Raw genomic sequence first — 19,424 nt, forward strand, 5'->3', positions numbered from 1 at the left:
GTATCCTACATCACTTTAATTTTCTCTCTGAGCTCCTGAAGTCTTCCCCTACTTTCCATTTGGACATTTGTCAATAATTAGCCTTAAATTGCTTAAAGGCATGTTTACTTTTGGATCAAAAGTAACAAACAAAGGAAGGCAGAAAGTAGGTCTTCCTTTCTTTTTGTTCCTTTGGTTCACAGCAAGACATAATTGCTGGGAGACTGGTAGGCTGGGAGGCTCTTCTGATTGAGACAGCTGCTGCCTTACTGATTAATGAATAAATGAATTGCTGTTTTCATGTCTTCAGATGAATGATATTTCTTTTGTCATAATTCTTCAAATTATGAAGAATGTAGATGTTGTTTATGAGAAAACATGTGAAGTCCAGGCAGGATTTTATTGACTAGGGGATTTGGAAAATCACATGTGTCTTCCTGATGGGTCATGGACAAGCTCAGTATTGACTCTAATGCAGTAATCTAGTATAACTATAGCAAGCTGAACTTTCTGATCTTTTACCCTCATTCTCAAATGTTTCTGTGAATTGGTTATTATGACAACAGATTTGTAAACAAGTGAAACATTAGACTTTAGTAGGAAAATGCTGTACCTCTTTTGAAAATCAACTTTATTTAGGTATGACTTAAATGCAATAAATGCATACATCTTTAATGTACATGATGTGTTTTGGTTAATTTATGCATCCACAGACTGCTGTTTTCCAGATTATTTTCAGTTCCCACTTCTGACATTAAGAAATCAATGATCTGATTTCTGTTACTACAAATTGGAGCTTCATATATTGCACTCTTCATTTGCCCAACTTTTGCTGAAGGAAATGTTTATTTTAATTGAGCAACACTTTATAACTCAGAGGCTCAGTTCACCCCTCTTCAGATGTGTGTTACCACACCACACCCACCACCAAGACACCCATAGCCTCCACCATAGTTCATTGATTCCCAGTTCCCTTCTTTACTCCCCAACTTCCCCTTCTTCCACTGCTAGCCTCAATTCTGCAATCATATTTCTATGGTTTCTTTCATTTTAGTTTTGTCTATTGTTGATTTGTTTCTCTATATTTCAATATGCTGTCTTTTTTCTTCTGACTTATTTTGCTTAGCAACCCCCCTCCAGTTCCATCCATGTTTTCCTAAATAACAAGATTTAATTGTTCTGTCTTGCAGGGATCGGCCTGACATCGGGGACCCTCAGCCACTTTCTGGGAAGTGCCTCCAACACCAGGCACACCCTACCATGCCTCAGGAAGCAGAACAGTCTGGGCCTTGCAAGGCCCCACCCAAAACCAGCAACCCTCAGACACCTTCCAAGAGGGGCCCCCAACCACAACCATAACTACCGGCACCATGGGAAACATCACTGGTCACAGTCAGGGCTGCACAGGGCCCTGCCTGGAAACTGCCATCCTCAGTGTCCCTCCAGGAAGCACCTCTGACTGATCCTGGGCAGGCACTCTACCAGTGATTTGGGAACCAGTGCAGGTCACAGTCAGTTCCACCAGGCTTGGCCTGACAGCATCAGTGACTACCAGGCAACACCCTGTGAGTGCCCCAGCCCAGTGTGAAAGGAGTGGAGACATGCCTAGAAGAGGCTGAACCCATAGCAGTGAAGTCTTGAAAGCCATGCGGAGGTGGAATGAAACGACGAGTGGCTGCAGTAGTTTTAAGGGGAATACTACATCACAGAAAGAGAACAAATTTTCAGAACCCAATCACAAAGACATAGAAGATCTAGATATCCTATCAGACACAGAATTCAAGCTTGCCATCAAAAAGAAATTCTAAGATCTCAGAGAAAACTCAGAAAAATTGTTCTTTCCTTGTGACATATATATTCCCTTGTGGTTCCATGCTTTGTATTTTTTTTTTTATATGCCCACTTTACTGCTTTAGGTTTCCTGAAATTTTGGAAATATCTATTGCTATAACTTAGAAAGTTGAGCTAATTTTACTTTTAAGCAGGTAGCACCATGATTTTGTTTTATATTCTTGGTCTTTGCTGGCTTCCATAGTTAGTGAACCTTGTGTTGGTGGTTGCTGAATCATAGGGAAGGGGAAGGGCCTGGAAGAGTCCAGCTGCCGATACCAAGTACTGGGGTGTGGGAAGGCTGACTTTTATTTGTGGAACCACCAATAACCCTCTTCTCTTGCAAGCAGTCTGAGTGCTGGCAGTATCTTCCTGAGGTCAGAACCAATCCAGGGTGGTAGCAAAGGGAGCGTGCAGTGGAGTATGCTGTCATTTTTTTCACCATAGAGTGGTCTTGTCGCTGGGGAGTTCTTCAGCAACTTGGCATGTATTTCTCCTAAGTCGGGGTGTGTTTCTTCATAATATTTAGCTCCCCTATCCCCAGGATTCCTGGCAGAGTGACAGTCCTGCAGTCTGTGATGCCCACCCTGCACTGCAGTCTTCAGGCATTTCTCCCCTCTCACCTTTTGTTCAGTAAAACCTGAATCTGTTGCTTGTTTCTTTTGGTGGAGTGTGGTAGACTCTGATGTCCAGGAGAACTTTCAGTTTTGACTCAAGCCACTGGACTCTCTGGGTGTAACGTCCCACTAGTTGACTTAGAAAATCTTCTTGGAAGCAAAGCTAACTTTCTGTGATTTCATCTTGATCCCTCGGTTGATTTGATTTTAGAGGAGGATGTTTCTAAGACTGATCCATTCATGTTGCTACATGTGTTCAGAATTCATTCCCTTTTATTGCTGAATAGTATTCCTTTATATGAATAGATCACAATTTATCAGCGTACCTGTAAGTTGAAGACATTCAACTTGCTTCAAATTTGGCACTATTATGAATAACTTGGGAATTTCTCTCCTAGATATTTATCCAAGAGAAATAAAAGCATATGACCATACAAAGACTTATGTTAGAATGCTTGTAATATAAAGAAACAAAACAAAGGAACAGACAAAACTAAATCAAACAAACCCTAGACATCGTCTGCAGAACATAAGTTTTAAGGAGGAGGGTATGTGTGTATTTGGGGTAGGGAGACACATTTTTAGAAAACTTATTAATGTTTATATAGATGTGGGAAAAATGTTATATAGATGTGGGAAAAAATAATACAAGGTACATACAAGATACATTTCAATAGGATATGTTAATGAAAAAAAGAAAGCATCAAGCATTAAAAATAATTTATGTGGGCTCTCCTCCCCACCTGTCACTCATTTTCTTTCTTTCTCTCTCCTTTTCCTAATAAATCTGTCCTTTTAAAATGAAAGAAAATTGGGACCTCCCTGGTGGCCTATGGGTTAGATCTCAGTCCTATCACCACTAGGGCTGAATTCCATCCCTAGCCAGGAGCTAACACACATGGCGCAGCAGACTCTCCTGTCTGTCCTCCTGTTCCCCTAAGCAGTGTATTTCAGTAAACCCCCCTCTGTCTCTGGTGAGTCCTCTCACCCCGCCCCCCTGCACCTTTGGCCTACAACCCAGTTCTATGAAAAAATGAAAATAACAATACAAAACAAAACAAAAACAAACAGACAATTAAAAACCAGAGACATCCTGCAGGGGAAGGGGAGAGAAAGGGATGGGGAGGAGGGTGGGAGGAGCACAGGGGAGTGTGGTGATGGTGCAGGGGTGCATTGGTAGAGGAAATTCTATGGGGACTACATGTGAGGGGAAGAAAAAGAAGCAAAGTGCTTAAAAATGAACAATGATGCAATATACATATATAAATAAATACATTTAAGCAAAGAAAAATAAATTAATTAAAAAATAAAATGTAAAGAAAATCAAAATGTATGTGGTTGTAATTCTCCTGTTTTCAGCAAACACAGCTTTAATTCTTTATGTCTAGTCCAGAATGAATGGAGCAATTCTCTTTGAATCCAAAATCACATGAAAGGTAACACCCATATGATGTAACAGAATTCATCCCACCCATCTCTTAAATGTATACACTTTCTGGTGAAGAGAAGTCTTATTCCAGATATTTGGGTTTGGTAATGTTCACCGTTCCCACAATTTCTTCAAATGCAAACACACTCTGAAATTACACAAAATGATAAAAAAATCCTCGTTTCTCCTATAAAATTAGGATCTACAGTACTGATAAATAATCATAACTTAATTTTTGATATTAGGTGTGCCAATGTAACCCAAAATTTAATTCTGTGACAAATAGAGAAATACAGAAAAGAAAACCCAATAGCTATGAAAAAAAACCTAAACATTTAATGATTTAAAAATAGTCTTCTACAAACAAGATGGGATAGAAAGCAATACAGAGTGAATACACTGATTTTGAAAAATGTGAATATCAACACTTAACTTACAACAAATACGTCATCTCTAACAAATACACATTATACAATAAAATATACAAGGACACACTTTTACACTTCTTCAAGTATAGTTGATTTTCAGCAATTGCCTACTTCCCAACATGGACTTGTCTTACTACTAATCATCTCCTTTTGCCAGAGTAGAGCTTTAAGAATTATAATAGTGGTTGTTTTCAAAATTTGTCATAAATTTACTGATTTTTTTTATCATATTGAGATCACACATTCTTTTTTCTCTTATATCCTTTCTTGTTCCAATAGCTTGTTTCTTTAAAATGGGCAAGATTAATTAAGTCAAAGCATGTATAACAAATAACATTTTCAAAAGGGCTGGAATAAAAATGTTACATATAACTACCAAAAGGCTATAGATAACATGATTCTTGACTTGGCATTATGTGAATACATTTACCTACCAGATGGAAGTATTTCATTTACCCCATGATGTATCTGAAGGCTTGTGGTGTCTATGTCAACACCAAAGGTGTAAAGGGACACACGTGGATGGGTGCTGTTCTGGGCTGCGAGATAGTGTTGGCAGTTGTAGGCCAGATAGAGTTGTAAAGATTGGTTGGAATCCGTACTGTTGCCCTGAATGCTGGGTTCCGCACATACATGTTTTAAGGAGGGTACAAGCTCAATCAATGACTTCTCTTGGAATAAGATGTGGTTTCGTGGCTCTAACATGCAGATGACCAAAGAACCAGGCAGTTCCCCTCAGGTAATAAGGATAGGAGCACTATGTGAAGGCTGAGGCAATAAAGTCTATTTACAATAGGTAGACAATCATTCCTTCTTTTTGTAGATTATTATAGTCTCATATGTCTTTATGAATTCCTGCTACAAATAATATGATTTTGCAAATCTGAAAGCATCCTTTGGGAAACCTCATGGCCAAATGCAGCCTATCAAAAAGCCATGCTCTCTTTTTTTGCATGGCATCCTTCAGGGTTGGAACAACTCAGTCCTAGCTGGGAACATGACCTCAAACTACATGTATTCTTGTCTCTAGTATCTAAAACATTGGAGTTTTTGAAACTTACTCTGTAAGAGGAGTTTTTCAACTAGAGTTGAGGCATTTTGCCATGATATGCCCAGTATACTCAATTTTAGAAGGTGTTTCAAAGTAAGAACAAATACCTTGCCTCATTATTAGGAGGTGAATACTTGCAAATATACTATGCTTACCACACTTGGGAGTGACAGGTTCAAAAGTGTCACTAGTAGAGCAATAGTCCAAGTAGCTGGCATATTTTCTTAAAAAATGCAGCATTTGGAAGTTCTTACTAAGGTGCTTGGTACACATGTTTTTAAATGGAATTTATCAAACATTTACATACATGAATACACTTACATACATGAATACACAGATACACACACACGTGGACAAGTTTCTATACAGTTTACAATTCACGTGCTTAAGTATACACATGCTTAAGCACACAGGAAAAAATCTGCTTTCCTATCCCTGAATGTATTAATATTTTCTAAATCATAAGATGTTAAAATATTTCATTTTCATATAAAATATGTACAAAAATAGATAACATTTACAAAAACCAGATTAGATTTCCAGTTCCTTTTAGTCATCTCAGTGCTGTTTCCTTTTCTTCTCAGAACATTGCCATGTCCAACAAAGAGTCCTGGAATTGCCTCGCGTTTCTGGCCAGGTCTGTGACTTGATGTACCATTTCCTGCAAGGCAGTACTACTGGGATAATGGAGGGCAGCTGTCTTGGTTGCCATAACTATATTCTTGAGCTGTTCACAGAGCTGGTTGCTAGAGTTCATGACTCTGTTGCGAATGTCCTGGGAAGTAACCTGCCTGGTGAGCGTGTCTCCAATGAACACCAGTTTGTGTGCACTTAGGATGACAAACTTGCTGTGTGCTACAAAGATCCTTGGGGGCTGGGCTGTGCTGACACAACTGAAGAAAGCGTCAGTGGCATTGAGAAGGGAAATGTAATGGGTCTTGCACTGGTCGTGATAGAAGCAGAGCAACTGCCTGTCCTGAGCACCGACTCTGCTGCTTGCAGTTGGGAGGTTCTGAGACGGCTTCCACTTGGAGATGTCGTTCTCTATGGGTTTTGTAATTTCTTGTTCCAACAACTGGAACTGACTTAGCTGCAAGAAAGAAAACAGATTTCATTAAGGATGTAAGGCAGTGTGCAGTAGTAAAAATTAACCAGGAACTGAAGTTTAAAGACAGGGATTTTAATCCTTAATTAGTGTCAGGTGCTTGTTAGATGGGAGACCTTGCACCCATCTAATTTCCCTGCTTTCACAAATTGTAAAATATGTAGGTTGAGACAGATGATCCCTAAGAAAGCCTACAGTTCTGACCTTCCATCATTGGACGACTGGTCTCTTTTGCCCTTAGGTGGAAAGAAAGCATAGGATTCAAACCTACTTCTGTTATCCACACTTTTATGAAGTTTAAATGAGTCAATGTTTATGAAGTGCTTAGAATAATGTTTGGTATATTGTAGGCTCTATGTAAATGTGTATTAAACAATGAGCAGTGGTAAGGAAAACCAAATGTAAGGATCTTTGGTAGAGAAAATCCATCTTAAGGAAAGCCTTCACTGCCCCTTTCAAGATGTTTAGACAAATGACAATTTATGATCCTTTTTTTATTTCTCCCACTTTTCCTGTTGAGATTTATAAATATTATTATTCAGCACTACAGAGAAGACTAATGTATACAAATATATGTGCACTATGCAAAAGAAAATTTCTAAGGAAGTGCATCATAATATTTAGTCCTCCAGAGTTATTGTAAGAAAAGGACCTTGCAGAGTCAGATTCAGTGAGGGTTAGCTTATTTCTAGTTCTCCTCTTTGTACCCAATGGTGTATTATTTAAGTTGTAATGATAATAATTTCCAGCTATTCCACCAAGCATCAAGAGAGTCCTCTCTTTTTTAGGTAAGTACTATTTTAGGATTCAGTCTGTCTTCCACATGAGTCTATCTTCCCAAGAAATGCACAGTAGGCTTTACTTTTTTATACTGTGTTTTCTTCTTAGGACTTACTATGGTTTCAACAAATTCATTAAAGTAAACAAAAACAGAGAGTGATTCAAAATAGCAAATGCTTTTGTAAATATGTTCATATTTATATCATCACATTAGATTGAGGGATGGAAGATTTTCTCAGCTTAAAGAAAAGTGACTGAAGTTCAGGGAGGTTAAGTGACTTGCCAAAAGTCATTGGTCAGAAAGCAAAGACTAGAAGTCTGGTTTCCTGAGTGCAGTATGCCATGTTGTGTGTGTGTGTTTTTAAATATATTTTATTTTATATAATTCTTACATCATTTTTCATTTTTGCACAATGCGTGCACTTTCATTTTGGCTATATTCCCCATATAATTCCCACCCCCACCCCCATCCTTACCCTAATCCCTCCTCTCCCTCCCTCCTCCCCCCCATGGTGTGTCTCTGGTCCATAGTTGCTCGTCGATTTTGATTTTTTCTTTATTATATGCCATTTCATTTCATTTTGAAAGGTTTATAAATCCTCAATCCATATTTTGTTTTCATGTCCTTAAACCCATCATTATACCCATCATTATCTGTCCCACTCACGTCCAATTTTAAAAGAAACTACCCTGCCTAAAGCCCTTGGTAAATGGACTTGGATGCTAGCTGAAAACATTAGATCCTGTCCTCCTTCCCTTACACTGGACCAAGGACAGCCAAACCATAGACTTATGCTGTTGCCAGTGAGCGACAGAAAATTAGGTTAAAAATGGATGCACGCATATAGAGATGGTCCAGTCAGATGCTCTTTTTCAGGAATTCAGTGAACCACAGAAGGGAGCTGATTGAGGAAACTGAGATAAAAAGGCATCTGTGGAAAGGGTTTTGAGTTGCCAAATACAGGTTCTGTTATGTTATAGGCGAGTCAAATGAGTAGAAGAGGATACTGTCAGAAAATAGGGAAGAAAGAAGCAGATTTAGAGAGCGGCAATGGAAGTCAAAAAGGAGAGATAATTTACGGTCCTAGTTTTCACTGAACTTGGTTATATATTCACTTTCTGTCCTTGAACTCCTCTACTCTGGCCTTACTCTAAAGCCTGTTTGCCTGGGCTAGCTGGAGTGGATCTTGCTCCTTGAAACCAATAGCCTTAATCCAAATAATCCTAATATGTTAGATGCACAGGCTTAGCCTGGAAATAATGCTGTTTGGATGGACTCCAGATACACCCAGTTGGAAGACTAAGGCCAGGAACCTCTTTGTACTCTTTTATGTACCTTGAAGCTTATTTATGCCATAGTGCGCTGGACGAATCAAAATAATAATCCTTTGAAGTTATACCTTTCTTCCTAAGCAGGAAATCTTTTCAATACCAAGTCATTTTTGTTTTGACTGAAACTTACCTGATGATGTTCCAGCTGCATCTTGTTCTGCTTTATGATATTTTCTTTTTCCAACAGCTCTTTCTGTTGCCTCTCAAACTCCTCCTTACCCTATTATTTTTCAACATAAAGAAAACATCACCGCTGTGATTCATTTATATTAATGATTTCACTGACAGACATGTAAATATTCTTTCACTTGCCACTGCCCTAGCAATTTCACAAATGCCCACTCAGGCCCCATGAGCTCCAGACAGGGATGACATGCTTCTCAGCTAGACTTCCAGAGTCACTGTGCAGTTAGGACTGAAACCTGAACCCATTCTCCTGTGGGGGCCATGCCCTCTGCGCCTCTTCACCATTTTGGGAGAGCTACCCGTGATCCTCTTTGAACTTCCTTAAGTAGCGCTGTTTCTCAGGGTTCTTTTGTAATAGATTATATGTGAACCCACAGTCTCTTAATGCAATTCTAAAGGTGGTTCACACTGCACTTCCAGTTTCTTCAAATCATGTACTGCTCTAAACCAAATCAGTCTGTCCCAATGTGCAGTCGACAGCTGCACAGATGGATGTTCAATGCTTCCATGGACTCTGTCCCCACACCTTTCCCCAGGACTAAGTGTGGCTCAGTTCTCTACCTCTCATACACTCAGAAGGACTGTAGTTAGTTTAATAGTTCTCAGGAGAATCGGTGGCTCTCAGTTAAGTTAAAATAAGGGCAGAATAAGGTATTAAGCCAAACTATAAATAAAGGATTTTGGTAGAATGTTTCAATCCATGCTCCAAAGTGAAAGGGCAAGATGTCAAGATCCCAGGTCAACTTGGTGGGATTCCCACTTGTAAGAGGCAGACCCTAAGTGCTCAATTTCCCATATGCAAGTTAAATTCCACATCAATTGACAGATGCCCAGTGGTCCTAAAAGTTTCTCTGTAAGTAATTACACACACATACACACACACACACAGGTGAGCTGATGGGATCTTAGAAATTCTCTGTGTGTGTGTGTATATATATATATATATATATATATATAGAGAGAGAGAGAGAGAGAGAGAGAGAGAGAGAGAATACATATGTATATGTATACAGATTCTCAATTTTTTTCTTAAATGTGAACTCTCCTTTTTTCGCAGTTAAAATATGTGGAACTAAATCATAAAATGCAAATAAAAATAGAGTTGGTAAGATTAGCTGGTGGCAGTCTCTTCCTGCCTGACCGAGGCATATCAATGGGATCTAACTCAACCCTATACTTCATTCATTTCACAAATTAGGAAATTAGAGCCTAGAGAGGTTACATAGGTGGGATACACCTATGTATTGGGAAAGTGTTGGGAAAGTCCAGACCTGAGGATGCAGTACTCTAACACTAGTATTCCGACTGTACAACACAGTCTGCAACTCTGAACCACTTAGATTAATGCAGTTTTCCTCTTTCTTCTAACATGGGCAATAATTCTCAAAATCCCTGCAAATAAACATAGGCGATTTAGAAGTCTGGTTTCTTTACCTGCAGGTGGACATAGTCATAATCATCCATCCAGCTCCTTTCAGAGCCATCACTGCTGCTGCAGTCAGGTAGGTGGTCCTTGCCCAAGCTTGGGGGCACTGGTTTGTTGAGGGTCTGGACCTTGTGGTCCCTAAGATGTGGCATCTGGGAACCAGTGTTTGGGTACTCAGTGGAGTTCATATTGCTCTCAGGCCCATTTTTCACACGGGAGTTTCCAGAGCTTAATCTGAAGAGGGCCTCGGTGTTGTTGTTGATGGTTGTAGTGAGCTGCTTGGTATCATCGGGTATCGTCTTTGCCACCATCACAAACCGGTCCAGATCATCACACTTATTTTGGGTCTTGTTGCTAGCTAGGATATTCAGAGACCAGTTGCACTCATTTAAGTCATGGCTGGTTTGACTCAGAATCTGGTGGGAATCTTCTACTCTTTGGAGCTCCCGCTTCATTTTATTGTGGAGGATGAGTTCTGGGAGGCAGGAAGCATTTGCTACAGCTCCCTTGGTGAAATGGAGGTAGTCCCTCAGGGACTGTTCCACCTTGTCTACCAAGGTGCGTATCTCATTAATGTGTCGCTCCATGTATCTGTAACAACGCCATTCTGAGGTCACCAGGGCCATTAGGTTGGAGACACACAACTCCAGGGTCTGCTGGAGCCACTGAAGTCTCTCAATGGCTGTGTCTGGGTCCAGCAAAAGCCTTTTGTCCTGAGATGGGGATGCTGACAATGAAGATTCTTTTGAGGTGGTGGAAGATGTGGACATGTTACTCCTGGTGCTGCCTGTGCTGGAGAAAGATAATCGGTTGATCCCATCTACCACATCCTGAGAACCTTTGGCATCTGCCGGGTTATGTAGAGGAACGTCATAGACACCATCTCTTTCTTCATGATTTGTTTTCCCACTGATTTCTGCTGGTGGTTCAAGGAACTGAACCCCTCGGGGGATATCGTATGCGTCATTCTGACTCCCTGCTGCCTGCCCCAGCTGTGGAGGCAGATGCTTCAGGGAAATGTTTTGATGTCTTCGTGGTGACTGTTCAGCAGCTCCGAGAACATTATAGTTATATTTTAGGTGAAGGTCTTTCTCCACTGACTTGGTGCTGGTTGGGGGAATGTCATAAACTCCCTCAGGTCTCACTTCCAGTCTTCCAGCTTGTTTCATCGGTGGGAAATCATACTCCTTTTCCCTAAGCCTTACTTCATCCTGGCAAGCAGAGGGTGCAGTGGCATACATCTGCAAAGCAAATAAAAGTACAAAGTAGTTATTTTTTCAGTTGGTTCATACGAACTTTCAGAAACTGAATAGTCGATTAAAGGCCAGAATTGTCAGTTCTGTTTGCAGGTATTTCCCAACACTCTGCCCTATTAATGTCCCACTTTCCTCATTCTTGGACAAGTATATCCTTCCATGGTCTCAGTGCTTGCCTGGGGTATGGATATCTCCTAGCTCAGGTGCTCTCTCTGTATCCCAGTCCCACATTTCTGACCACATGCCAGGTATCCTTTCTTGGCTGACCCATCTGAGAAGTAAATTACACATCAATATACCAGGCTAGGGCACAGAAGACCTGAGTTCTCTCCCTATATCTCCCAGTTACATGGTGCTGCATAAGTTGCTTAATGATCTAAGACAATTCCAATATCTATAGAACATGGGTAACTGCACAGACATACCCCAGAGCTTAGAAGAGTGAATCAAATGTGTTAATACATACATAGATCTATACATACATGTGTATATGTATACATACATATGCACACACATATATACGTATATATATACACACATATGGAATGAGTAAGCTGTAACACCCATTATAAATATGAGAGATATGAGATATGTTGGTTGCTTGCTAAAATTAATTTGTTACTTTCTTATTGGTTCTCCTAACTGGCACCTCCATTTTTAAGAGGGTTTCTTTAAATTATTGAACTTCTTTTCTTCCTCCATTTACTCCCTTCTTTCCATTTATTCTCTCACCAATACTAATTTTTCCCATTTAGGTTCGCCTTTCTTTTTGTATCCCAATGTATGCATTCCCAGGAAAACAGACACACACATTCATATATACACACACACTCACTCCTTTTTTGCTGCAATATAGTAGCTCACTTACCCCTTTAGTTGGAGGGATATCATATACCCCTTGAGGTTTTATCTCTCCCACTTGAATGGAAAACATAGGGCCTTTCACTGATGATGGAGGGATGTCATACACCTAAAGAGAAATATCTGTGTTACCCAGAATGGAAATGTCTTACACTTTTCAAATTTTACAGTGCTAAATTTTTAACTATGGATTTATACCAGGTTATGTATTATCTTGCCTTTTGGCTGCATTCTATGTAGTAAGGGGTTGAAGGAATTTTTAAATTTTATAATTTCAAATGAATTATCTACACTGCCTGTACTTCAAACTATAGTTTGAATATTATACTTCCTAAAAATAAAATGATAAAATGGTAAACAACAAAAGCTTTGTCAGATAAAGGCCAAGGAATTCCTGATAAAGCTAATCCAGAAAGCATAATTTAAATAACATTGGCTAAAATGACTCAAATAGACAATGAAAACAAATTGTCACATGAAATATACATAATTTGCAATGTTTGTTTCTTCTGTAGTCCTACAGGAATGATACACTGAAGAGCTGTACCCACATTCCTGGTACCTACCCCCTGAATGGCATGGGAAGGAGGAATATCGTAGACGTCCTTTTGGTGTCTGGATGGGTACTCGTACACATAGCCATGGTCTGTCCTCACAGGGGTTATCACCTATGGGTGAGAAGACACAGGAGTATAAGATTACAAGTCGTGAGTGAATATCCTAGCTTCTTAATTATGTTAAAAAAAAGGAGGAAGAGAGAAAAAAGAGACATCAGATGAGTAAACTTTTAAATCCCTCTTGAATCCCAAAGAACAAGTTCCTGAAATATTTCTATTGTTATTTGATAACAAAATCATCTCAAACTTGGTCAATGTCTCAATTCCTGAAATATACTTAAAGGGAGAATCATTTATAAATTATGGAAGTCCTAGATCATCCATTTGGAGCATCAAAATCATAATGTATTGAAAGACAATTTTTAAAGGTTCTGAAATGATCTATAAAGTGAATAATATAAATAGAGCTCAACCACTTAAAATTCCTCTCATACCTTCCCCTGGAAGCCTCTTTATCCAGCATTATTATAACTAGAATTCCATAGGTCACTAGAGTACTTTTACAAAGCTAACTCTTAAACAGAGCTGTCCTTAGCAGCCTCCAGGAGCTTTCAATCTAACACATGAAACAAATGAAATACTTAGGGAGCCACGAGTAACAGAATTCAGGTATCTAATCATTTTCTAGTTTCCACTAGGGAGGCAGGCATCCCAGGGAGTACCTTGTCCAAAGAATGTCAGAAGTTAAATACACTCATCACAACTCTGGCATCTGGAACCAATGTCAGTAAAATGAATCTCACCTGACAGCCTTGTATTTTTGTATCTACATACTTCCTTGGTTCTTTTAGAGAAATGATTTGAACTTAAACTCATTTTGAAATGTATTTAGCTGTCAAGGCCCTCTAAGTTACCAGGATCTTGATTCTGCCTAACCTCTGCCCCCCAGATCACTAACACCACCCCCCTTAAAGATTGCACATGACATTTTTTGTGGAAAACAGACATTGTGAACTAGGAAGTGTTTGTTGTTTCCTGAGAAGCCATCATCATTTATCCTTTCTCAAATATGAAAACTCTGGCGTCAGGCTGCCTGCACAACTATGTGAAAAATGCTCATGTCTGTCTTCTGCTGAAATGGATGGAACTTGGCCAAATGCAGCGATGGTCTTCTCCCCAGGGGCTCTAAAATGCCTGAGTTCAATATGGTTTTAAATCCCTGGTGCTTGCAACTGATTATTTCTTCAATGAAATTACTATACAATCATCCTCCCATCAAATCTGGCCACTGCCTCAGGTTTAAAAAAGAAATTTATGGCTTTAAGTTTTGTTGGCACGGGGCATACAGAACCATTTTATAGAAAGGTCAAGGTACTATGCATAGCAAATCTTCCTTTGAAAGCAGAATGCCCTTTGCTTAAGAAAAACACACTGTGTTCTTAATGCCATCATATATACATACATATTTTCTTTTCCCACTCATTATTGTCCAGGACAGAAATGAAGTATCTTATCTTACTCTATCCCACTAGCTCCTCTATTTATAGCTCTCTACTTTAGCTCACTTACAATACAGCTTTTGTTCAGTCTAAAAGTTTCTAAGAGTGGGCTCTAGCCAAGGTTGCCAACTTAGTAATAATGTTAATGCCAAGATGGTTATGCTGAAGGCCAGGTCTTTAGTTTAAAAAAAGGGCAGATAAGAAAACATCTTAGCCAAAAGGCCGCAAGAGGTTAAGCATAGCACAGTAAAGCTATCCACGGCCTCTACAGCACAAGTTTGATCCCTGGCCGGCCAAGGAGCTACCCACATGGTGCAGCAGGCCTCTCCTGTCTCACCCGCTGCTCCCCTCAGCAGTGTATTCACACAGTCTGCCTGTTCTGTTCCCCACTCTGTCTCTGGTGAATCCTCTTACCACCCCTCCACCCCGCACCTCTGGCCTGTACCCCAGTTCTTGTATGCATAAATAAATAAATCTTTAAAAAATAAATAAAAATAAAAAAAGAATGGGCACTGGGAGATAAAGTGGGTAGTACTTGGTGTCTTCAATAGTCCTTGGTGAAGTGTAAAGCTATAGCATGACCTCAGAAAGGCAAGGTCATGGATAAGACTCTACTTTTGTGGATCATCCTTGGCAGAGAGCACTAATGTTTCCTGGTATTTACCATTTCACTTCCTGACAAATGTCACAGAGCCCCAACTTGTTCTTTCTTTCTCTTTCATAGGATGCCTGTGGTCATCTGGTTTTAAAAAACTTTGCATTCCAAACCAGTCATTTTCCTTGTTGTGCATTAAAAGAAACAGATGGTGAAAACCACAGAGGGGGCGGAGGAAGCCAACAAAATACAAACTCCCTGGATTCCAGCTTTCTGGGGTTACCATTTCATTCACATTGTTCCACAATTGGTATTTAAATGGGCCAGTATTTTGCATCTGGTCAGACCCATCCAGAGCCTACAGATACCAACTTTGTGCTGTCTGAAAGAATGAGGAGTTGGAAATCTACTTGTTTTGAACATTGTCCTTCTCAACCCAGTGCTTGGACTGCTTTCATGCCAATTGTGTGTTCTCTCCTCAGAAGAAAGTGCTGACCAGCTAATTCTGTATTTTACTGGGTTTCCGATTTGGAATATTACACTAAAACGTGTATAATATTCCAATACCCCAGAACTACCGAACCTCAGCCTACAAAGAACACCAAGGTCTGGCTAAGGGGCTGTAAAGTTTGCAATAATTATTCTGGGTGTTTTCATGGTGAAGTACTGATGGGATTGCTACACAAAAATCATTTCAAAAGTAACGTTTTCAATGAAATCAAGGCAGGTTTTTTATTTCTCTCTTTTTTTTGTCTTCTACATTCTTTCCTTATGTATATTTACTTATACATATAAGGGCTTACATAGTCTTAGTATGAATTAGCAAACTGACCTCTCCATTCTTCAGTGTCACCACAAAAGGGTTTAAATTATGGGCTCTCCTGGGGCCATTTGACCAACTGCTGCTGCTACTGTTTTCTGGTACCCTGACAGAGGTTCTGATTTTTCCAGATGTGGCTTTTCTGTCCTGATGAGGAACCCCACATTCTTCAGATGTTACTATACATTCCTTGTCAACTCACAGAAAAGTATGAGAGTGGAAACTTTCCAAGTTATGAAACAGAAAAGAAGGAAAACTGCAGAAATTTAGAAAAGGAAGAGTCCATTTAATAAATCTCCAAGGCTGGTCCCTGGCTGGGTAAGATCAAGTCCAGAGAGTGGGGTTATGTTAGCTCTTTAATTAATCTGCTGGAAACATGCAAACGTGCTTGCCTCATCCGATACTGTGATGTATTTGATTCACTCCATTTTGAACCACAGATCCTGGGCAATATGGGCTGTTTTTTAAGAGATGCTTTAAATATTACAGTCTTGTAATTTTGAAGAGTCTATTTGGGATAACAGTGGAGGCCATAGATTACTGAGAATGAGTGTGAGAAGGGTCAGAAGAGCGGCCCTTGGTTCTGTCACTCATGTCTGCATGTTTGGTTGGCCCAGGCTTGTGTCCACAGCAGATCAAGGGTCATTTGCTAAAACCCCCCCAGGCTGAGCAGGTATGGTGAAGGGAAACACAAGCTGTACTTCTCTGCTGGGGAGACAGAGCTCACACTCAGGTGATAGGAGGTTGTCGCTCTTCAGTTCTGTCAAGTGCTGTCCTGAGAAAACATGCTCCATGCTGTCAGATGGTTCAGATTTTCAGGAGAAACAAGAAATTTGGATTTTTATTTAAAATATAATTTGCAAAATTGGTTCAAATATTTCAAACAGCTTCTTGGCCAAAGTAAACATGTCTCTATGCCCCTAGTTGCCAGTCTTTACTTTCATTTATCTGTATTCCCTCCTCCCTCAATACTTGGGGAGCCTCTGGTGACAGTCCCACAAGCTCTTCTCCAAATCATGTCCAGGCAAGACTGAGCTGCTCCAGGCCTCACATGGTGTGGACACAAGTCCACACCATACCCCTGTGCCTTTACTCATGCTGTCCTCATATTCTTGTCCTCATATTCAAGTTTTATTCAGCTTTCAAGACCAGACTGACTGCTTCTGTTTCATGAAGATTTTCCCAGACAGTTATATTTCCTTCCTCAGAACTCCCCAGATGTGTTATGCATATATAGTAGAGATATTTATCTCATGATCTGTTTTGGTGCTTCTCATCTCTTAGCTTTATGGGGACAGAGACCATTTCTTACTCATTTGCACGTATACAACAGGTCTTAGCACAATGCCTTGAGTATAGGAGGTCACAGGTAACTACAATGACTGAATATATCAACAAACCAAAGTAAAACTCCAGAGTATTTATAAGAAGAATGATGTGGGATTGGGAAGGACACTAAGCAGGGGTTGCCTAAGTAAGATAAGGTTAGTTTCCAGGTAAGTCAGCTCTAGGATGAGTGGAACTCACAGAATGAGGGGGCAGACTATATCTTATCAGTCACACATGGCAGTGTCAAGCGAGCGAGGGAACCAAGAGAGCAGCACAAATGTTTGATAAAAGTAAACATCAGAAAGCATGGAAGGACAACCACTTTCAACTCTATCTGGGGCAAACGCCGATGGGAGGCTAAGAAAGGGTGTTAGATGGTTTTCTTTTCCCCAACCTCTCAGAGCCTGCATGTGACATAAACACCTGCGTTCTTGGCCACAGTCAGAAACATATGGGGGAGTTTTGCAAAGAAATCAAAACCAACTCTGCTTTTTACCTTAGCATCAGAAGGAAAAAACAGTAGATAGGAACAGAAATCATTCTTCTAGTTCTGACAACATGTGACATTCCTGTGTCTCCAGAAGTTGTTTACTAGAGTGCATGGCCCAGTGGGACTTCAACTCATTGCAAGGATTAGAAGAAATAAGGGGAGTGATTGAGAACATTAGTTGGACTCAGGCAGAGCTGAATCTAAATCACACTTCCACCACTTACTAGTTGTGAGACCATGAACAAGGTATTTGCCCATTAGCAAAATAAAAATAATGACACTTATAGGCTATTATGAATATTAAAGGAATAAGTACATGAAGTTCCCAGCCTAGAGTAAATCTTTCAGCTTAGCTATTTTTATTATAATTTTTAACCTAGGTTATACAGACTTTACTTTTGGACTTATATTGTGGACTACATAATTCCGATCAACCACCTTACCGAAGTCAGAGTCAAAAATGGAGAAAAGATATTAAATGTCTTCTTAGTAGCATGAAAGAGTTAAAAGACAGTGAAGAATTACCAGTATAAGCTTGGTTAGTGGAGAAGGAATTCATAGAGGAAAACCCCAAATTTGAGGCTGATTTTTTCCCTGGGAACATTTGCTGATCTGAAAAGGGTGTCTGAAAGGTTACATTGTATTTCCTATAGCTCCTTTGGACAAGTGGGAAGGATGGAGTTCAGGAATCAGCAATGTAGGGACTTGGTTGTTATCTCCCACTTTGGATCCGTGAAGTAAGGGTGCATGCAAAGCAATGATTAAGTAGAAGTTAACCCAAGGTGGCACAAGCTTCATGTCAGTGGGTTACCCAGAACATCTTGAAGGCTGAAATTAGATTCATGTGTGCCTAGGAGGCTAACAGAAAGAAACAAAATCCTCTCTAGAGGATTTACAGGCCTAAAATAGTTTCTGCAAGTATTTTTAAACACAACATCCAATACCCAGTCAAAGATAATCAGGAGTACAGGAGGTAAGACAATGGCCAACACTTGAATTCTTCCTGATGTGATGAAGATATTGTTTGTGTCTTATGATCACAGAAATCAAGTCCATTTGATTTAAAAATGATTTGTGATTAAACCATGTGCGAAAACAAAAACATTCTTAGATTTTAGTCATCCGGAAAGAAATTAAGCTTTACAGATGCCTAAAGTGTACCCAGTGAGGTCTTCAAGACAGTGGGAGAATTTTTCAAATCAAAGCAGTATATGAGAAGAGACTTTGATCCCTGAATGACCATCAGTAAATTGACCTGGGCTATAATTTTACTCTGAGCAATCAGAATTTCCATTGTCACAATTATCAGCACAAGATAGTTCAGCAGAAACCCCCAGGAAAAAATATGCTTTATAAGGTCTAGAGATAAATATAATTATCCAAAGGAAAGATAGTGCGGTCCCAAGCTCAGGATACTTCATTGAATTTTCCTTTAGACAAGAACTTTTCAGTAGAAGATTATGAGCTTGGGTTTGTCAAAAGAGGAAATCACCAAGAAGTAGGGCACATATTAATCTGGAATGTATAAAAGCAAACACTTTCTTTCAAGACAATGTCTCATATGGCACCACTTATACCAGGGTCTCAGCAAGTCACCTAGGAACAGGGGTATCAGGGGGAGGGGTGCTGCTTTCCTTGGTCATTCACTTCACCTGTTTAAGGCAGAACTGGTGGGTGCCTGGGATTGGGGCATAGCAGGAGTACAGACACTGAGGTTAGGGCAACTACTGCTTCTCAGCTGTGTGCTACCAGTTCACCGGGTACCGAGGGAAGTAGGTGGGAGTGGGCTATGGTATTCATGAAGGAAAATTGTCCTTGTCCCCCGAGAATACTGCAAATGCCAATTAACAGGGT

At 39.9% G+C, this 19,424-nt stretch overlaps 1 protein-coding gene across 1 annotated transcript in view; it reads right to left on the bottom strand.

Annotated features, from left to right (window-relative positions):
* Positions 1–5,914: 5,914 nt before the first annotated feature.
* NEDD9 (neural precursor cell expressed, developmentally down-regulated 9) overlaps positions 5,915–19,424 on the bottom strand; it is a gene marked incomplete at both ends in the record, with an annotated part of 137,721 nt that continues 124,211 nt past the window's right edge. Inside the window, 5 exons of the mRNA XM_084259409.1 lie at positions 5,915–6,424; positions 8,682–8,771; positions 10,172–11,404; positions 12,288–12,389; positions 12,847–12,948. Coding sequence (XP_084115535.1) covers positions 5,915–6,424; positions 8,682–8,771; positions 10,172–11,404; positions 12,288–12,389; positions 12,847–12,948 — 2,037 coding nt within the window. The remainder of the gene's footprint in view (positions 6,425–8,681; positions 8,772–10,171; positions 11,405–12,287; positions 12,390–12,846; positions 12,949–19,424) is intronic.

The sequence above is a fragment of the Talpa europaea genome (assembly GCF_964194135.1).
Source record: "Talpa europaea genome assembly, chromosome: 2".
Classification (NCBI taxonomy): Eukaryota; Metazoa; Chordata; class Mammalia; order Eulipotyphla; family Talpidae; genus Talpa; species Talpa europaea.